This window comes from Aspergillus ambiguus (genome assembly GCF_047715705.1).
Source record: "Aspergillus ambiguus strain CBS 117.58 unplaced genomic scaffold BDV59scaffold_3, whole genome shotgun sequence".
NCBI classification, from domain to species: Eukaryota; Fungi; Ascomycota; class Eurotiomycetes; order Eurotiales; family Aspergillaceae; genus Aspergillus; species Aspergillus ambiguus.
In genome coordinates this window covers 75,043-86,635 of record NW_027395516.1, presented here as the reverse complement: position 1 = coordinate 86,635, position 11,593 = coordinate 75,043, and the positions used below count along the sequence as shown (strand labels likewise).

At 52.2% G+C, this 11,593-nt stretch overlaps 5 protein-coding genes across 5 annotated transcripts; 2 read left to right on the top strand and 3 right to left on the bottom strand.

The window, feature by feature from the left end:
- Positions 1-221: 221 nt before the first annotated feature.
- Positions 222-1,474, bottom strand: BDV59DRAFT_169213 (putative polyadenylation factor subunit CstF64). Its single transcript, XM_073688210.1, has 2 exons — positions 1,368-1,474; positions 222-1,318 (listed from the first exon to the last, which is right to left on the bottom strand). Exons 1-2 carry the CDS (start codon positions 1,420-1,422, stop codon positions 486-488), a joined length of 888 nt encoding a protein of 295 aa, XP_073551629.1. The 5' UTR covers positions 1,423-1,474; the 3' UTR covers positions 222-485.
- Positions 1,475-1,641: 167 nt separating this feature from the next.
- On the top strand, positions 1,642-2,806 carry BDV59DRAFT_198323 (prohibitin subunit PHB2; the record flags this gene model as incomplete). The annotated part of the gene is made up of 4 exons (XM_073693138.1): positions 1,642-1,825; positions 1,894-1,962; positions 2,058-2,413; positions 2,483-2,806. The coding sequence occupies 4 exons, from the start codon at positions 1,642-1,644 to the stop codon at positions 2,804-2,806; spliced, it is 933 nt and encodes a 310-aa protein (XP_073551628.1).
- Positions 2,807-3,187: 381 nt separating this feature from the next.
- rmt2 (protein-arginine N5-methyltransferase) lies at positions 3,188-4,628 on the top strand. The gene is made up of 2 exons (XM_073688209.1): positions 3,188-3,208; positions 3,294-4,628. Exon 2 carries the CDS (start codon positions 3,303-3,305, stop codon positions 4,566-4,568), a length of 1,266 nt encoding a protein of 421 aa, XP_073551627.1. The 5' UTR covers positions 3,188-3,208; positions 3,294-3,302; the 3' UTR covers positions 4,569-4,628.
- On the bottom strand, positions 4,629-5,434 carry BDV59DRAFT_169208 (uncharacterized protein). Its single transcript, XM_073688208.1, has one exon. The coding sequence runs from the start codon at positions 5,291-5,293 to the stop codon at positions 4,679-4,681; it is 615 nt and encodes a 204-aa protein (XP_073551626.1). The 5' UTR covers positions 5,294-5,434; the 3' UTR covers positions 4,629-4,678.
- Positions 5,435-6,819: 1,385 nt separating this feature from the next.
- Positions 6,820-10,733, bottom strand: BDV59DRAFT_79647 (putative DUF221 domain protein). The gene is made up of 3 exons (XM_073697117.1): positions 10,370-10,733; positions 7,914-10,309; positions 6,820-7,848 (listed from the first exon to the last, which is right to left on the bottom strand). The coding sequence occupies exons 1-3, from the start codon at positions 10,531-10,533 to the stop codon at positions 6,866-6,868; spliced, it is 3,543 nt and encodes a 1,180-aa protein (XP_073551625.1). The 5' UTR covers positions 10,534-10,733; the 3' UTR covers positions 6,820-6,865.
- Positions 10,734-11,593: the final 860 nt, after the last annotated feature.

Here is an 11,593-nt window from a genome sequence, read left to right as displayed (position 1 = left end):
TGTAGAGGAGAGTGAAGTAGGGTATGTAGGGATCACGTGGAGAGATTAAGGTGAAAGTGAAGAACGACAAGTTAGAGGAAGTTGATATGGGAGAGAGGTGGGAGTGAGGGAGAAACAGAACCAGGTTGTTAGTGACTGTTGGTACTTGAACCGGTGGTTTAGGGCTTTTGTTCAGAACGTCAGGGAATCGGAAACTCAGCTGAAGATCGTGAAATGATAACCCAGGGTTATTCTTTAGAGAATTGTCTCATCTACTATTTCCAAACTGCTTTCACGCGGAAATGAATCACGTATGAGGATAGGATATCGCCACGAAGAGCCTTAACTATACAGCAAATCAATCGCAAAGAGCCCACTACCGCAAAAGACCAATATGCGCCATTCCAGTTCTTGCTGCAGTGAAAATCAAGACCAAATTTCTACCAACACATACAGAACCTGAAGAACCGAACAAACCCCCCTGTAGGAAAAAGGATCGCAAATCATTATCGCATTCCGCCCTGTCGTAATTGTTGGCGCAGTAGCCGAATCTGGTTCCGTTCCAGCGGAGGAAGAGCGTCAATGGCCGATTCTGGCATAGCGAGCACCTGTTGTAGGAGCTCATCGTGACCGGCCATCGGTTGCGGTGTTGCCTGTGGAGCGGGTTGTCCAAACGGGGCGTTGACCACAGGCGGCGTGGAGACCTGGCCTGGAACCGCTGTCCCAAAGGGATTGAAGGCCTGTGCTGCAGGCGGAGGAGGAGCAGCTGCCGGCTGGGCAGCTTGTTCCACCACGGACCCAAGCGTACTGTAGTCGACGAGGTTCATGAGGAGGAGGGCCTGGAAGATGGCGTAGGCCAGCTGAGGGGCTTGTCGCAACAATTCGGCAGCTCGTGCAGGATCTGCTATGGCCAGAGACTTCATCTGTGACAGGACATCGAGGAGTTGGTTCGGAGGGAGGGAGGAGAGGGTCTGAGAGATGGCGTTGGGACAGTCTAGGTGAGGAGGGAGGTCGACACCAGGAGGAAGAGGAGGGAGAGGCGCAGACGGCTGCTGGGTAGAACCAGACAGACCGTCCTGACCGGGACCGGGGACAGTTTGTGAGTAGTCGGGGGGAATGGAGTCTTTTTCATTGTTGTGAGGCCAATCCACGCGAATCTTACGGCCCATGATTTCATAGTCGTTCAGATTGCGAACTGCCGAGGCGGCAGCGTCAGCATCTGCAAAGTCTGCAAAGCCGTAGCCTTTCGGCTTTCCAGTTTCCGGGTTCATCATTAGACGGAATTTGGTGACTGTGCCGGCGGAGCTGAGAATGTCTTTGACCTGCTCCTCGGTGAGGTCTATTGCGATGGTTAGACTGGGAGGGATCGAACCGGATGGGACACATACTGTAGGGAATATTCCCCAGGAAGACACTCTTTCCCGCCCGCTCTGAAGGCGCCATGATTGCAGACGAGGGGGTAACAGGAGAGGATATCAGAAGGAATACTCCGGAGGTGTTGGAGGTCGAGTATGGACGGCGGGCGGAGAAAAGCAGCAGCTCCCAAGGCGGTGTCCCGATCTGGACGAACTGCCGGAAGTTTCAACCTCCGCTCAAACCGCCAACTTCCTTCTCTTCTCTCCTCCTCATCATCTTCATCTTCCTCCTCTTTCACCCACCATCATGGCTCGGAACCCCAAGGAACAGTGGGAGAGGCTCCAGCTGATGCTGCAGCAGCGCGGCGGTCGTGGCGGTTTTGGCTTTGGCGGTGGCTTCCCATCCGGTGGGGGTCGCGGCGGCGGTGTTGGTGTAGCTGCGTTGGTGCTCGCTATCGGAGGATATGCTCTGTCGAACTCGCTTTTCAACGGTAAGATGGATCTTCTCGGTGGTTTGGGATGGCTGATGGTGGATGGAGCTGACGAAGTGGATGCTTAGTCGACGGAGGTCATCGTGCGATCAAATACTCTCGGATAGGTGGTGTGAAGAAGGAAATCTACGCTGAAGGTACGAATCCGATCCGATATCACTCTTCTTCTCTCCGCTTATTCGTTTCTTCCTTCCTTTCTGGACCTGTCGTGCTTACTGATGCCCCCTGTTAGGAACCCATCTGAGAATCCCTTGGGTCGAAACCCCCATCATCTACGACGTGCGTGCGAAGCCGCGCAACATTGCTTCCCTTACGGGCACCAAGGACCTCCAGATGGTGAACATCACATGCCGTGTTCTCTCGAGACCCCGAGTCGATGCCCTGCCGCAGATCTACCGTACCCTGGGAGGCGACTTCGACGAGCGGGTGCTCCCTTCGATTGTTAACGAGGTGTTGAAGAGTGTAGTGGCCCAGTTCAACGCCAGCCAGTTGATCACACAGCGAGAGAATGTTGCCCGACTTGTGCGGGATAACCTTGCTCGCCGAGCAGCCCGCTTTAACATTGCCTTAGATGATGTGTCTTTGACGGTAAGGACTCCCGAATGAACCCGGAGAAAGGGTGCAGAAGGCCGGTGGCTAATATAATTTGTCTTATAGCATCTGACATTCTCCCCTGAATTTACCGCCGCTGTCGAGGCCAAGCAGGTCGCTCAGCAGGAAGCCCAGCGAGCCGCTTTCCTGGTCGACAAGGCTCGTCAAGAGAAGCAAGCGTTCATTGTCCGCGCCCAGGGTGAGGCCCGATCGGCTGAACTCATCGGTGATGCTATCAAGAAGAGCAAGAGTTACATCGAACTGCGAAAGATCGAGAACGCCCGTCACATTGCGCAGATCCTGCAGGAGAACGGTGGCCGGAACAAGCTGTACCTGGACTCTCAGGGCCTGGGTCTCAATGTGAATGCGAAGGTGGAGGAAGTGAAATAAACGTAAGATTTGTTGGGAAGGTGTTCGGCATGGGGCATTGAAGATTGCCGCAGCCGGTCGTTCTCTTAATTATGACGGTCCTCATCCGCGCTCTGCGATGAGCGATCCAAGTGTGAAATCGGAACTTCTGTACAAATAGTCATCATCAGGATTATCAAGCAATGGGCGAATTGTTTCTCTTCTCCGAATCTGAAATACGTCGAACGTGTATAAATTCGACCATCTGTTGACCGATGCGGAACCGAATGCGGCGGGCGGAAATTTTGTATATCGTCACCGCAGAAAATCTTCATCTCCCCGCACTCAACCAGCATCTGACCAGACCCAGGATTCCAGGCGCCTGACTCTGATACTATTTTTTATATTATCTTCTGGTCTCTTTTTTTTTTTTTTTCTGTCTAGGTGAGTCGCAAGGGTATTGATTCGCCCCTATCTCCCTTTGCGATACCCTACGAGCTGCAAAAAGCCTAAAGATTAACACCATCAGATATCTAGCATGGCCGAGCCCACGGAAATAAACGTCGACCTGGACGTTCAAGAAATCCTCCTGGCCGCTTCGCAGCACGATATCCCCAAACTGCGTCGTTTGGTGCGCTCGAACGAAACCATCGCGAACCCTGTGAACGTTAGAGATCCGGAGACCGGGCTTTCGCCGCTCCATGCCGCAATCGCAGCCTGTGAATCCGATGAAGGCGACGATAGCAGTAGCAAAGCCATAAACGGTGACGGTGCGCAGACCAATGGAGCCGCGAATGAGCAAGGTACGGATGCTGTGCAGTCTGGCCTCGAGACGGTCAAGTTCCTCTTGCAGGAGGGTGCAATCTGGAACGATCTGGATCTGAATGATGAGACCCCCGGTTGTGTGGCGAGACGGCTGGGACTCACGGAGCTGTACGAAGCGATGGTGGACGCAGGTGTGCGGGCGGAGCTGCTGTTGAACCGTTTAGATGGCTACGAACAGCTTGAGGAGGACGAAGATACGGACGAGGAGGGAGACACGAAACAGAAAGCTGAAGAGGGTGAAGACGCCCCTCAGTTGGTGAACGTGACTGAGACGACAGCAACGGCTTCCACGGAGACGGCCGCCGGAGGATTGGGTCCAGATGTTACGAACCCGCGGTATCTGGATTCCAACCTGACTTTCCAGAATGACCGACTCCTAGACCAGGATCAGAACGGCGTGATGATGGCCTGGGAGACCGACATCATGGCCAAATCGGCAAAGAAACTCCTTCCGACACCCGGGCTGCGGGTCCTTAACATCGGTCATGGGATGGGCATTGTGGATGGATTCTTACAGGAGCAGTCGCCCGCCACGCATCACATTATTGAAGCGCATCCCGACGTCGTGGAGGAGATGAAGCGTAAAGGCTGGAATGAGAAGCCTGGTGTCAAGATTCATGAGGGCAGATGGCAGGACATCCTACCGGCGCTTGTAGCCGAAGGCGAGATGTTCGATGCGATATATTACGACACTTTTGCCGAATCGTACGCTGATTTTCGTGACTTCTTCACCGAACAGGTGATTGGATTGCTGGAGCAGGAGGGCCGGTGGAGCTTCTTCAATGGTATGGGCGCAGACCGGCAAATCAGCTATGATGTCTACCAGAAAGTGGTCGAAATGGATCTGTTCGAGGCAGGATTCGATGTTGAGTGGGAGGAGATTCAAGTGCCCAAACTGGAGGGCGAATGGAATGGCGTCCGTCGGCCATATTGGATGATTGACAACTACCGGCTTCCCCTGTGCAAGTATATGGACTAAGCATGATATACCATCTACGTGAATGAGACCAAAATATATGATATAGTTATCTGTTCCTCACAGCAACCCTTCACTAACATTATCTATATGACCCGTAGCTCGACACTAACCTACAGAGTTCCCACATACTGGCTGACGTGGTATGCGAGAGTGGCCCCTGCTTCGTTTTTCAGCCACTTTGACACCATCAGATGCAAGTCGTTCGACTTAGTTGTCGACCAGGGATGAATAAAACCCCCATATAGGGCTGGCTCCTGCTGGCCAGTGACTTGAACTGTCTCCTCAGACCAGGGCTTATCAGGACCCTCTGCCGTGCGCGAGACAATGGCAGACTTCTCTAGATTGAGGTAAACCATAGCCCAAGTGCCGTCTTCCAGCTTGCGCACGGAGGGTTCTCCGAAAGTGCCTTCCAGGATCGGCGAGCATGGACGTCCCCAGGCCCAATTCTGACCGTCCCAACCCCAGCCTTCGTAGGCATCCTTCTCCGTCATCTTATCCCACGGCACGCGCTGGAGCATCATAGGACCAGGCTGGCGCCCGGACCGCACTGAGAAGACATAGACCCAGTTGCCATCACGCTGCATCGTCCACATTTGGAATGGGTCAAGATTGTCGGCTGTGTTGGCCCACTTGGTCTCCAGGCGCGTGAAGGTGTTGCCGTCGGTTGAGTGTGCCAGACCCGCGTAGTTGGTGCTCCAAGGGCTGCTCCAGTTCTTGATACTCATGTATGATACGATCTGGTCGCCAGTCTCGGCGAATGATATTCCGTCGTTAGGAATGACTGAGTACTCCCATGTACCTTGACCGTCGTCGCCTTGGTGGCCATTGAAGGTGATCTCAGGCGCTAGTCCGTTACCGGCAACGCCTGCTGCACTATCAAAAATGATTCCACTCTCTTCGCCAGGATGCACAGCGGATCGTAACATTACTGGAGAACGCCAATCCGGTCCGCCAGGCCATTGTGTGCTGAAAGTGTCCCCAAAAAGGAACCCTACGGCTCCATTTTCCAACACGTAAGGAATCCCGAGGTCTGTGCCAGCGACTCCCCAGCGATGACCAGTATCAAGGTCTTCCCCTGTCAAGCGTTTCTTGTAGACCGAGTTCCCAGTTTGGGCAGAAACTAGGACAGACGAAATCAACAAGCTTGAGAGCAGTCTCATCTTGTTCCCTCTCGAGATATTTGAAAGATGCAGGCCAGAGAATCTTGACTGCTATAAGTCAAAGGCAAAGTGAAGACGGACTTCGCATATCGAAACCCGTCTCCTGGACTAAGTAAATAATATGTACTTGTAATGCCGAGATGCTGATCGCCATATCTGTGTCGGTCGTGTTTATTGAATTTTCTCACATTCCAGATATAGAAATCTAGGGAGCCCAGCTGAGGTGCTCGTATTATCCTTCCAATCATACTGTGCATATGGAAGACCAAGAATGTAGGAACGGAAAAGGATCAACATGATACGAACTGATTGCTCGACGATCAATAAGCCTCAACAGGGAGGTCACTGAGAAAAGCCACGTTATAGGTAAATTTTACGGCATTGGGAGTGTTCATAAATCTATATTCCGTAACATTAAGGGGCAGTGTTTTTTCTAAAAACATGCAACAGTCACCAGGTGATTGATCGGGTTAAGGCTAAGAGGATCATCGTTAACGAAGTGTGACAAAATTACTGACGCACAAGTTCTAGAACGCAGCCAAAAGCCATGCATGTCTAACTCGAAGTCTTTCGTTCTCATGGCTCACTATCTATAAGGTTGACCCTAAATACTCAAGTATGATGTTTCTGGTATAGGCTATTGGTCATAGATCGTTTTCAAATAGTAGGCTGTTTATATTCACGGATTGAACAAAGGCTGGCCTCAATATCTGTATTAAACAAGATATGTACAGTACTCTTCTGTTCTGAAATTTCTACACTGGCAAGGAAAACGTGTAGTCCATACCGCGATTCAGAGAAAATGCCGACACTGTTGTGAACGCGGAACTGCCGCAGTGGGTGCACGCCAATGATGGGGTTGTGGATGGCCTTGTTCATCAGTCGATGACCGTAGGTGCAGTCCTCGACACAGGTTGGATTATCATTGATCAGGCATATACACATTTTTCAAACGTTTTGGAATCATACTTCTTCTATCTGTTTCATTTTCACAGTATCTAAGTGAAATATGTATATGTACTCTACAGTCAGGCTATGCACGATAAGAAACCCTTCCCCAACGCCGCCAAAAGGAAACCAGCCATGAGATGGGCCTAGTCAAGAATTAAACCGTGCTGATATGCTTCAATAACGCGTTCATAGTTGAATGAGATCAACTTCGGAAAAGTCGGGCGGACTGCGACTGAATATCGTACGATATTTGCCGTCCAAGGCCTGGTACTCGTTACTGATCCAGATGTGTTTGCTGAATCGTTGCGTGCGATACACTTCGTCATCGGAAACCCCAATATCGTCTCGAGGAATCCAGATGACAGGGCGCTTAGCCCGTAATGCATCATGCTGGAACGCCCGCTGCACAAGCTGGTCGCGCTCATCTGGGGTGAGATCTTCCAGTTGGTCGTGGATGCCAGCAAACAAGGCCTGACCTGGTTGATGAGGTGATGACCCTTGGTTTTCGGTATCTTGCGCCAATTTCTCCCGCATGCGGTTCACGGTAGGCACAGACTTATCTGAGTGGGCTGCGTAATACTGGGAACGACGGTTGGGTGATCTGTCCGCCCACGATCGATGTGATTGATAGGAGGCCGGCCTTGCCATGCCGACATCAAGGTTTTTTAACTCAATACCATTAGTACCTTTCTCCCCATGGGAGCGTCTTCGGCCTTGATCTGTCAGCCGATGCTCGGCTGTTTCAATCTCGTCATCATCAAGCAGGCCAAGCCGTGCTCTTTGAGCTCGTTCGAACTCCTCATCCCGACGCACCGCATCATCTTCTAATGTGATCGGTAGATAACGGATGAGGGGTCCAAAAGCTTCATTAAGAAGGACTTGGTACCCGACTGTGAGAATCAAGACTACGATCATGCAGATGGCCTGCCCTTTGCAGGCGACTGAACCCTCGACGTCGCGGACCAAAAAGAACAGTCCAATCAAGGCGACCTCCATAACATAGATGCCGGTGAATAGCTGGTTGACAGCACGAGGGAACAGTAACCCGCCGGTGTCGAAGCGGAATTTTGTGACATAGAGTGTGTTGTATCGATAGACAAACCAGAACAAGCCGAACGTAATGACGTTGAAGACCAAAATCAGGGGGGAAATAACGCTGTATATCAATCCTGTATGACAAATTAGTCTACAACAGCCAGAATATGTAGAAGTTTTGTGCCAATCGGAGACCTACCGATCGAGGCGAGGGTAGTGTAGACCGGAAAAAAAGTTCCCCACTGCATTTGATTCAGGTTTGTCGTCCGAGCCCATTTGGTTCTCGCCGTCGTATCAAAAATTGGCGCAAGCACAAACCAACTTGCCAGATTGGCGATTTGGACAAGAGCTCCAGCGCTCACCGACATTGCCTGAAGAATCATGTATGAGAAGAAATAGTTGCTAGACAAGGGAATGTTCTGAGCAAGGAGCTCAGGCCAGCTGGTGACGTCGGTCACATTGTTGATGATGGTCGAGAAACTCGAGGAGATGGCAACGACTAGAAAGAGCTGGACAAACAAGAATGCAAAATAATAGTTCTGAACAGTCAGCTCGACGGCCATGCCTGTATGCAAGCCCTGAGCTCTGCATAAGAAGCGAAGTATAAGGGGTAGTAGAGCCATGAGAATTGCCAAGAAAAGAGCAGGCAATATACCTTGGATTGCGGAAATAAACCATTCAGGAAGTGTGGAGATCCAAGACAGCCAAGTGAAGGCGTCTTCGAGGTATGACAGCTGAGAAAGGAGACCAGTGAAGGCAACAGGGAAGGCCCATCCAACAACCATGGCCGATACAAGAGTGAGAACACCGAAGGTGCGCAGATAACGTTCCCACCATCTGATTGACATGTTGTCCCAAATAACATCGTCCGGGGAGATCTCCACTATGCGAGGGGCCATCTGTTTGGGGACGTGGTGACTGACGGCCTGACAAGCCATATGAGCCGCAACTTGGTGGTTGAATTGAATGAAGGCAGAGTTCATGAGTGGAAACTTCTCAGGATGCTGCTGGTCATATTCGATTTCAAGGTTCAGGCGAGCTACCTCTTTCCGACAGTGATCGATGGTGTCCACTTTCTTGCCGATCAGCCATAGAGACGGCATCCAAGAGAGACCGAAGATGGGTAGTCGCATGGTGTCCCGGTCCTTCTGCTTGATGTATTTCTTCCATAAGGGATCACCGAGGCCGTCGTCAAAATTATCATTGTAGGCTATTGGATACTCCTCTCCGTCGACTTGCTCGCCCTCGTGGCGACTTTTCTCACCTCTGCTTCTCGCCTTTTCGGACGGCGGTAGAGTATCTCTGTCGGAAACTTCGCCAAAAGAGGGCTCGGGTAGAGTGAGAGGCAACTCATCAGGCTCCGTGTTAGCGCTGACTTTAGAGTTGTTAGAGGCTCTAGACCTCCAAAAAGGTCTCCTAGAACTCGACCCCTGCTCTGTCCCCGAACTGGCGGGAATATTGCCGTGGGACTGGCTACTGTTTCTCACGTCGGTTGTTTCAGCTGCCACGTGGGTTGGGGAAGGAGGTTGTCCGGAGTGTTCGGAAGAGAATACATTAGCCTCGCGCAGCGAGTGCTCGTCCTCTGGACCATGACTGAGAGTGTGACCATCAGTTCCATTATCGTTCTTCCTGAAACCGCCCAGGACTGTCTTCCCTAGCCTGCCCACGCCATGGCCGACTGCCCCAGCAGCCTCCATGGCGGGATCTAAAGGGTTCATCAGCTTGCGTCTCCCAGCATCAGCTCTCTGCCTCCAAGTGGTATTCCGATGCAACACCTGATCGAGCGTATGAGCTTGGCCGGGGTCACCGGAACTAACACCGGCGTCCATAGCGAGCTGGGAAGCTTTCTTGTCAGCTGCTTTCTGAAGCGCCTTTGTGTCCATCCCCGCCTTTTTCGCAGATGCTCTGGCCTGTTTGACCTGAGCTTTTTTGCATTTCATGATCAGGTCCGTCTCTGCAGCTTCGAGTTTCAAGGCCAAAGCATCGCGCTCCTTCACCTTCTCGTTCAGGTCGTCGAAGTTGCGGTTGATCCATATGTTACGGATGCCGCCTGGAAAAACATCGTACAGCGACTCTAGCGCTTCTACAGAAAGCCAGCTTTCTGGTATGGCGGTGACAAGAACTGTCGTGGCGGATGCGCGAAGTCGGTGCTGCGGAGAAGTCAAATAGGACTGCCGAAGACGGATGTACCCTCGCAGTTCATCGAAGAACACAGCGCAAACGTAGATGATGACGAAAAGGGCCATGATCAAGTGGCCCCAGTACCGTCCGGTGTGTTCTGGGGTTACGTTGCCCCAGGCGAGCCGATCCAGGCCAGTTACGTTCCACTGTTCCCCTCCGGTACCGTTCTTGAATGTCTGATCTTTGCCCCCAACCTTGTTCAATGGCAAGAGCACAGGGAGGATAATACATCCCAAGGGGACGAATATCTTGAGGAGCATGCGCAAGTACCTCAAGAAGAAATAAGCGTCTAACCCGCATTTTTGGATGAACTCGGAGCTCGAGGTGCGAAAGACGGGGCCGGTCCATCGGAAAAGACCCGGTGGAGAGGGTGCGGTGCGTTCTCGATCCGGAACGAGGTAGGTTCTAGGTTGGCTAGAAGGCGTGGAGTTAGTGGAGGGAAGTGTAAGCTGGGGGATACAGTCGAGCACGTACTAGATGCGAAGAAGTTTCCCTTTGAGGACTAAAAACAAGAGGAATTCCACGGCAAAGATGATAATGGCGGTAGCCAGAGATGCGACAAATGTTTTAATGGATATCCCCTCACTCTTCTGGCCCGAGACCCCGGCCTTCTCCAGTGCCTGGCCCAGGTCCGACATGGTGACGAGAACGGGTGATCAGGCGGTTGAGGGTGGATGAAGCCGACTCGGGAAGAAAGTCCGCCAGGGAAGCAGTTCGGGGCCACACCTTCCAAAACGCGAGAGGGTGAGAGTGAGTAAACGGCTGGGCGGCAAACCGAAGAGGGCAAAACGCATCACGATGTCAAGCTGGTTGTGCCAACGACCCAACGACCGAGTGGAGATTGAATTCTGTCATGAGCAGCGGGATCCGCGAGCCATCCTGGAAGAGAATCAATCATCAAGGTCGCAGGGAACCGTGAGGTGGGATTAGGATGTTCGAAGAGTGACGAGAGAAACAGAGGAAACAGTCTTTTATTATCACCGGGACGGCCATGACACAGGTGGCACCCAGTGAAGAGATTCTGGAAGAAATCCACCACTCACCATGCTGGAGAGCGCCAAGCGGAGCGCGAGAAGACGCCAGGAATGGTGGGCGGTTGACGATCCCTCCCTAATGACATCAAGGCGCTTGAGCTGGAGGGAGTGGCGAGTGTTTCAGGGTTCCCCTGAGACAAAGAGATTGAAACGTGGGAGGTGTGAAGTGTATGCAGAAGTCTGAGAGGCCATTTTTTGTTCGATATAGGGGGAGAAAGACAGAACGAGAAGAAAGAAAATGGTGGTGGTGAGAGGATGTCGGGAGCATGCCTCTTGTTTCAGGCCGCAACTCCCCTTCCCCTTTGGGTCAAGCGGCAACGCCCGAGCGGTGCGGCTCCTGATTGGCGGCAGGCGAGGAACGGCGCTGATCCGACCCGTGGACAGGAAAGGGAAAGCGCCTTGTCACGTGGACTTATGTGGCTCACGCCACGTGACGTGGTGGGTGAGTCGCGTCCTCCAGAAGAGGAAACCACTTAACGCGTGGGAGCGCGTCGCAGCGCGTCTTCAGCGGCCACGAAAAAAGAAAATCCCGTGATTCTGTTGTCGCTGCAACAACCATCAATCAATTAATTATTCCCACTTCCACCCCCCCACGATCCCCTTTACACACACCCCGTTTTCTCTCGTCGGTCCCTCAATTGTCCTTCACATCAAGGACGGCTTT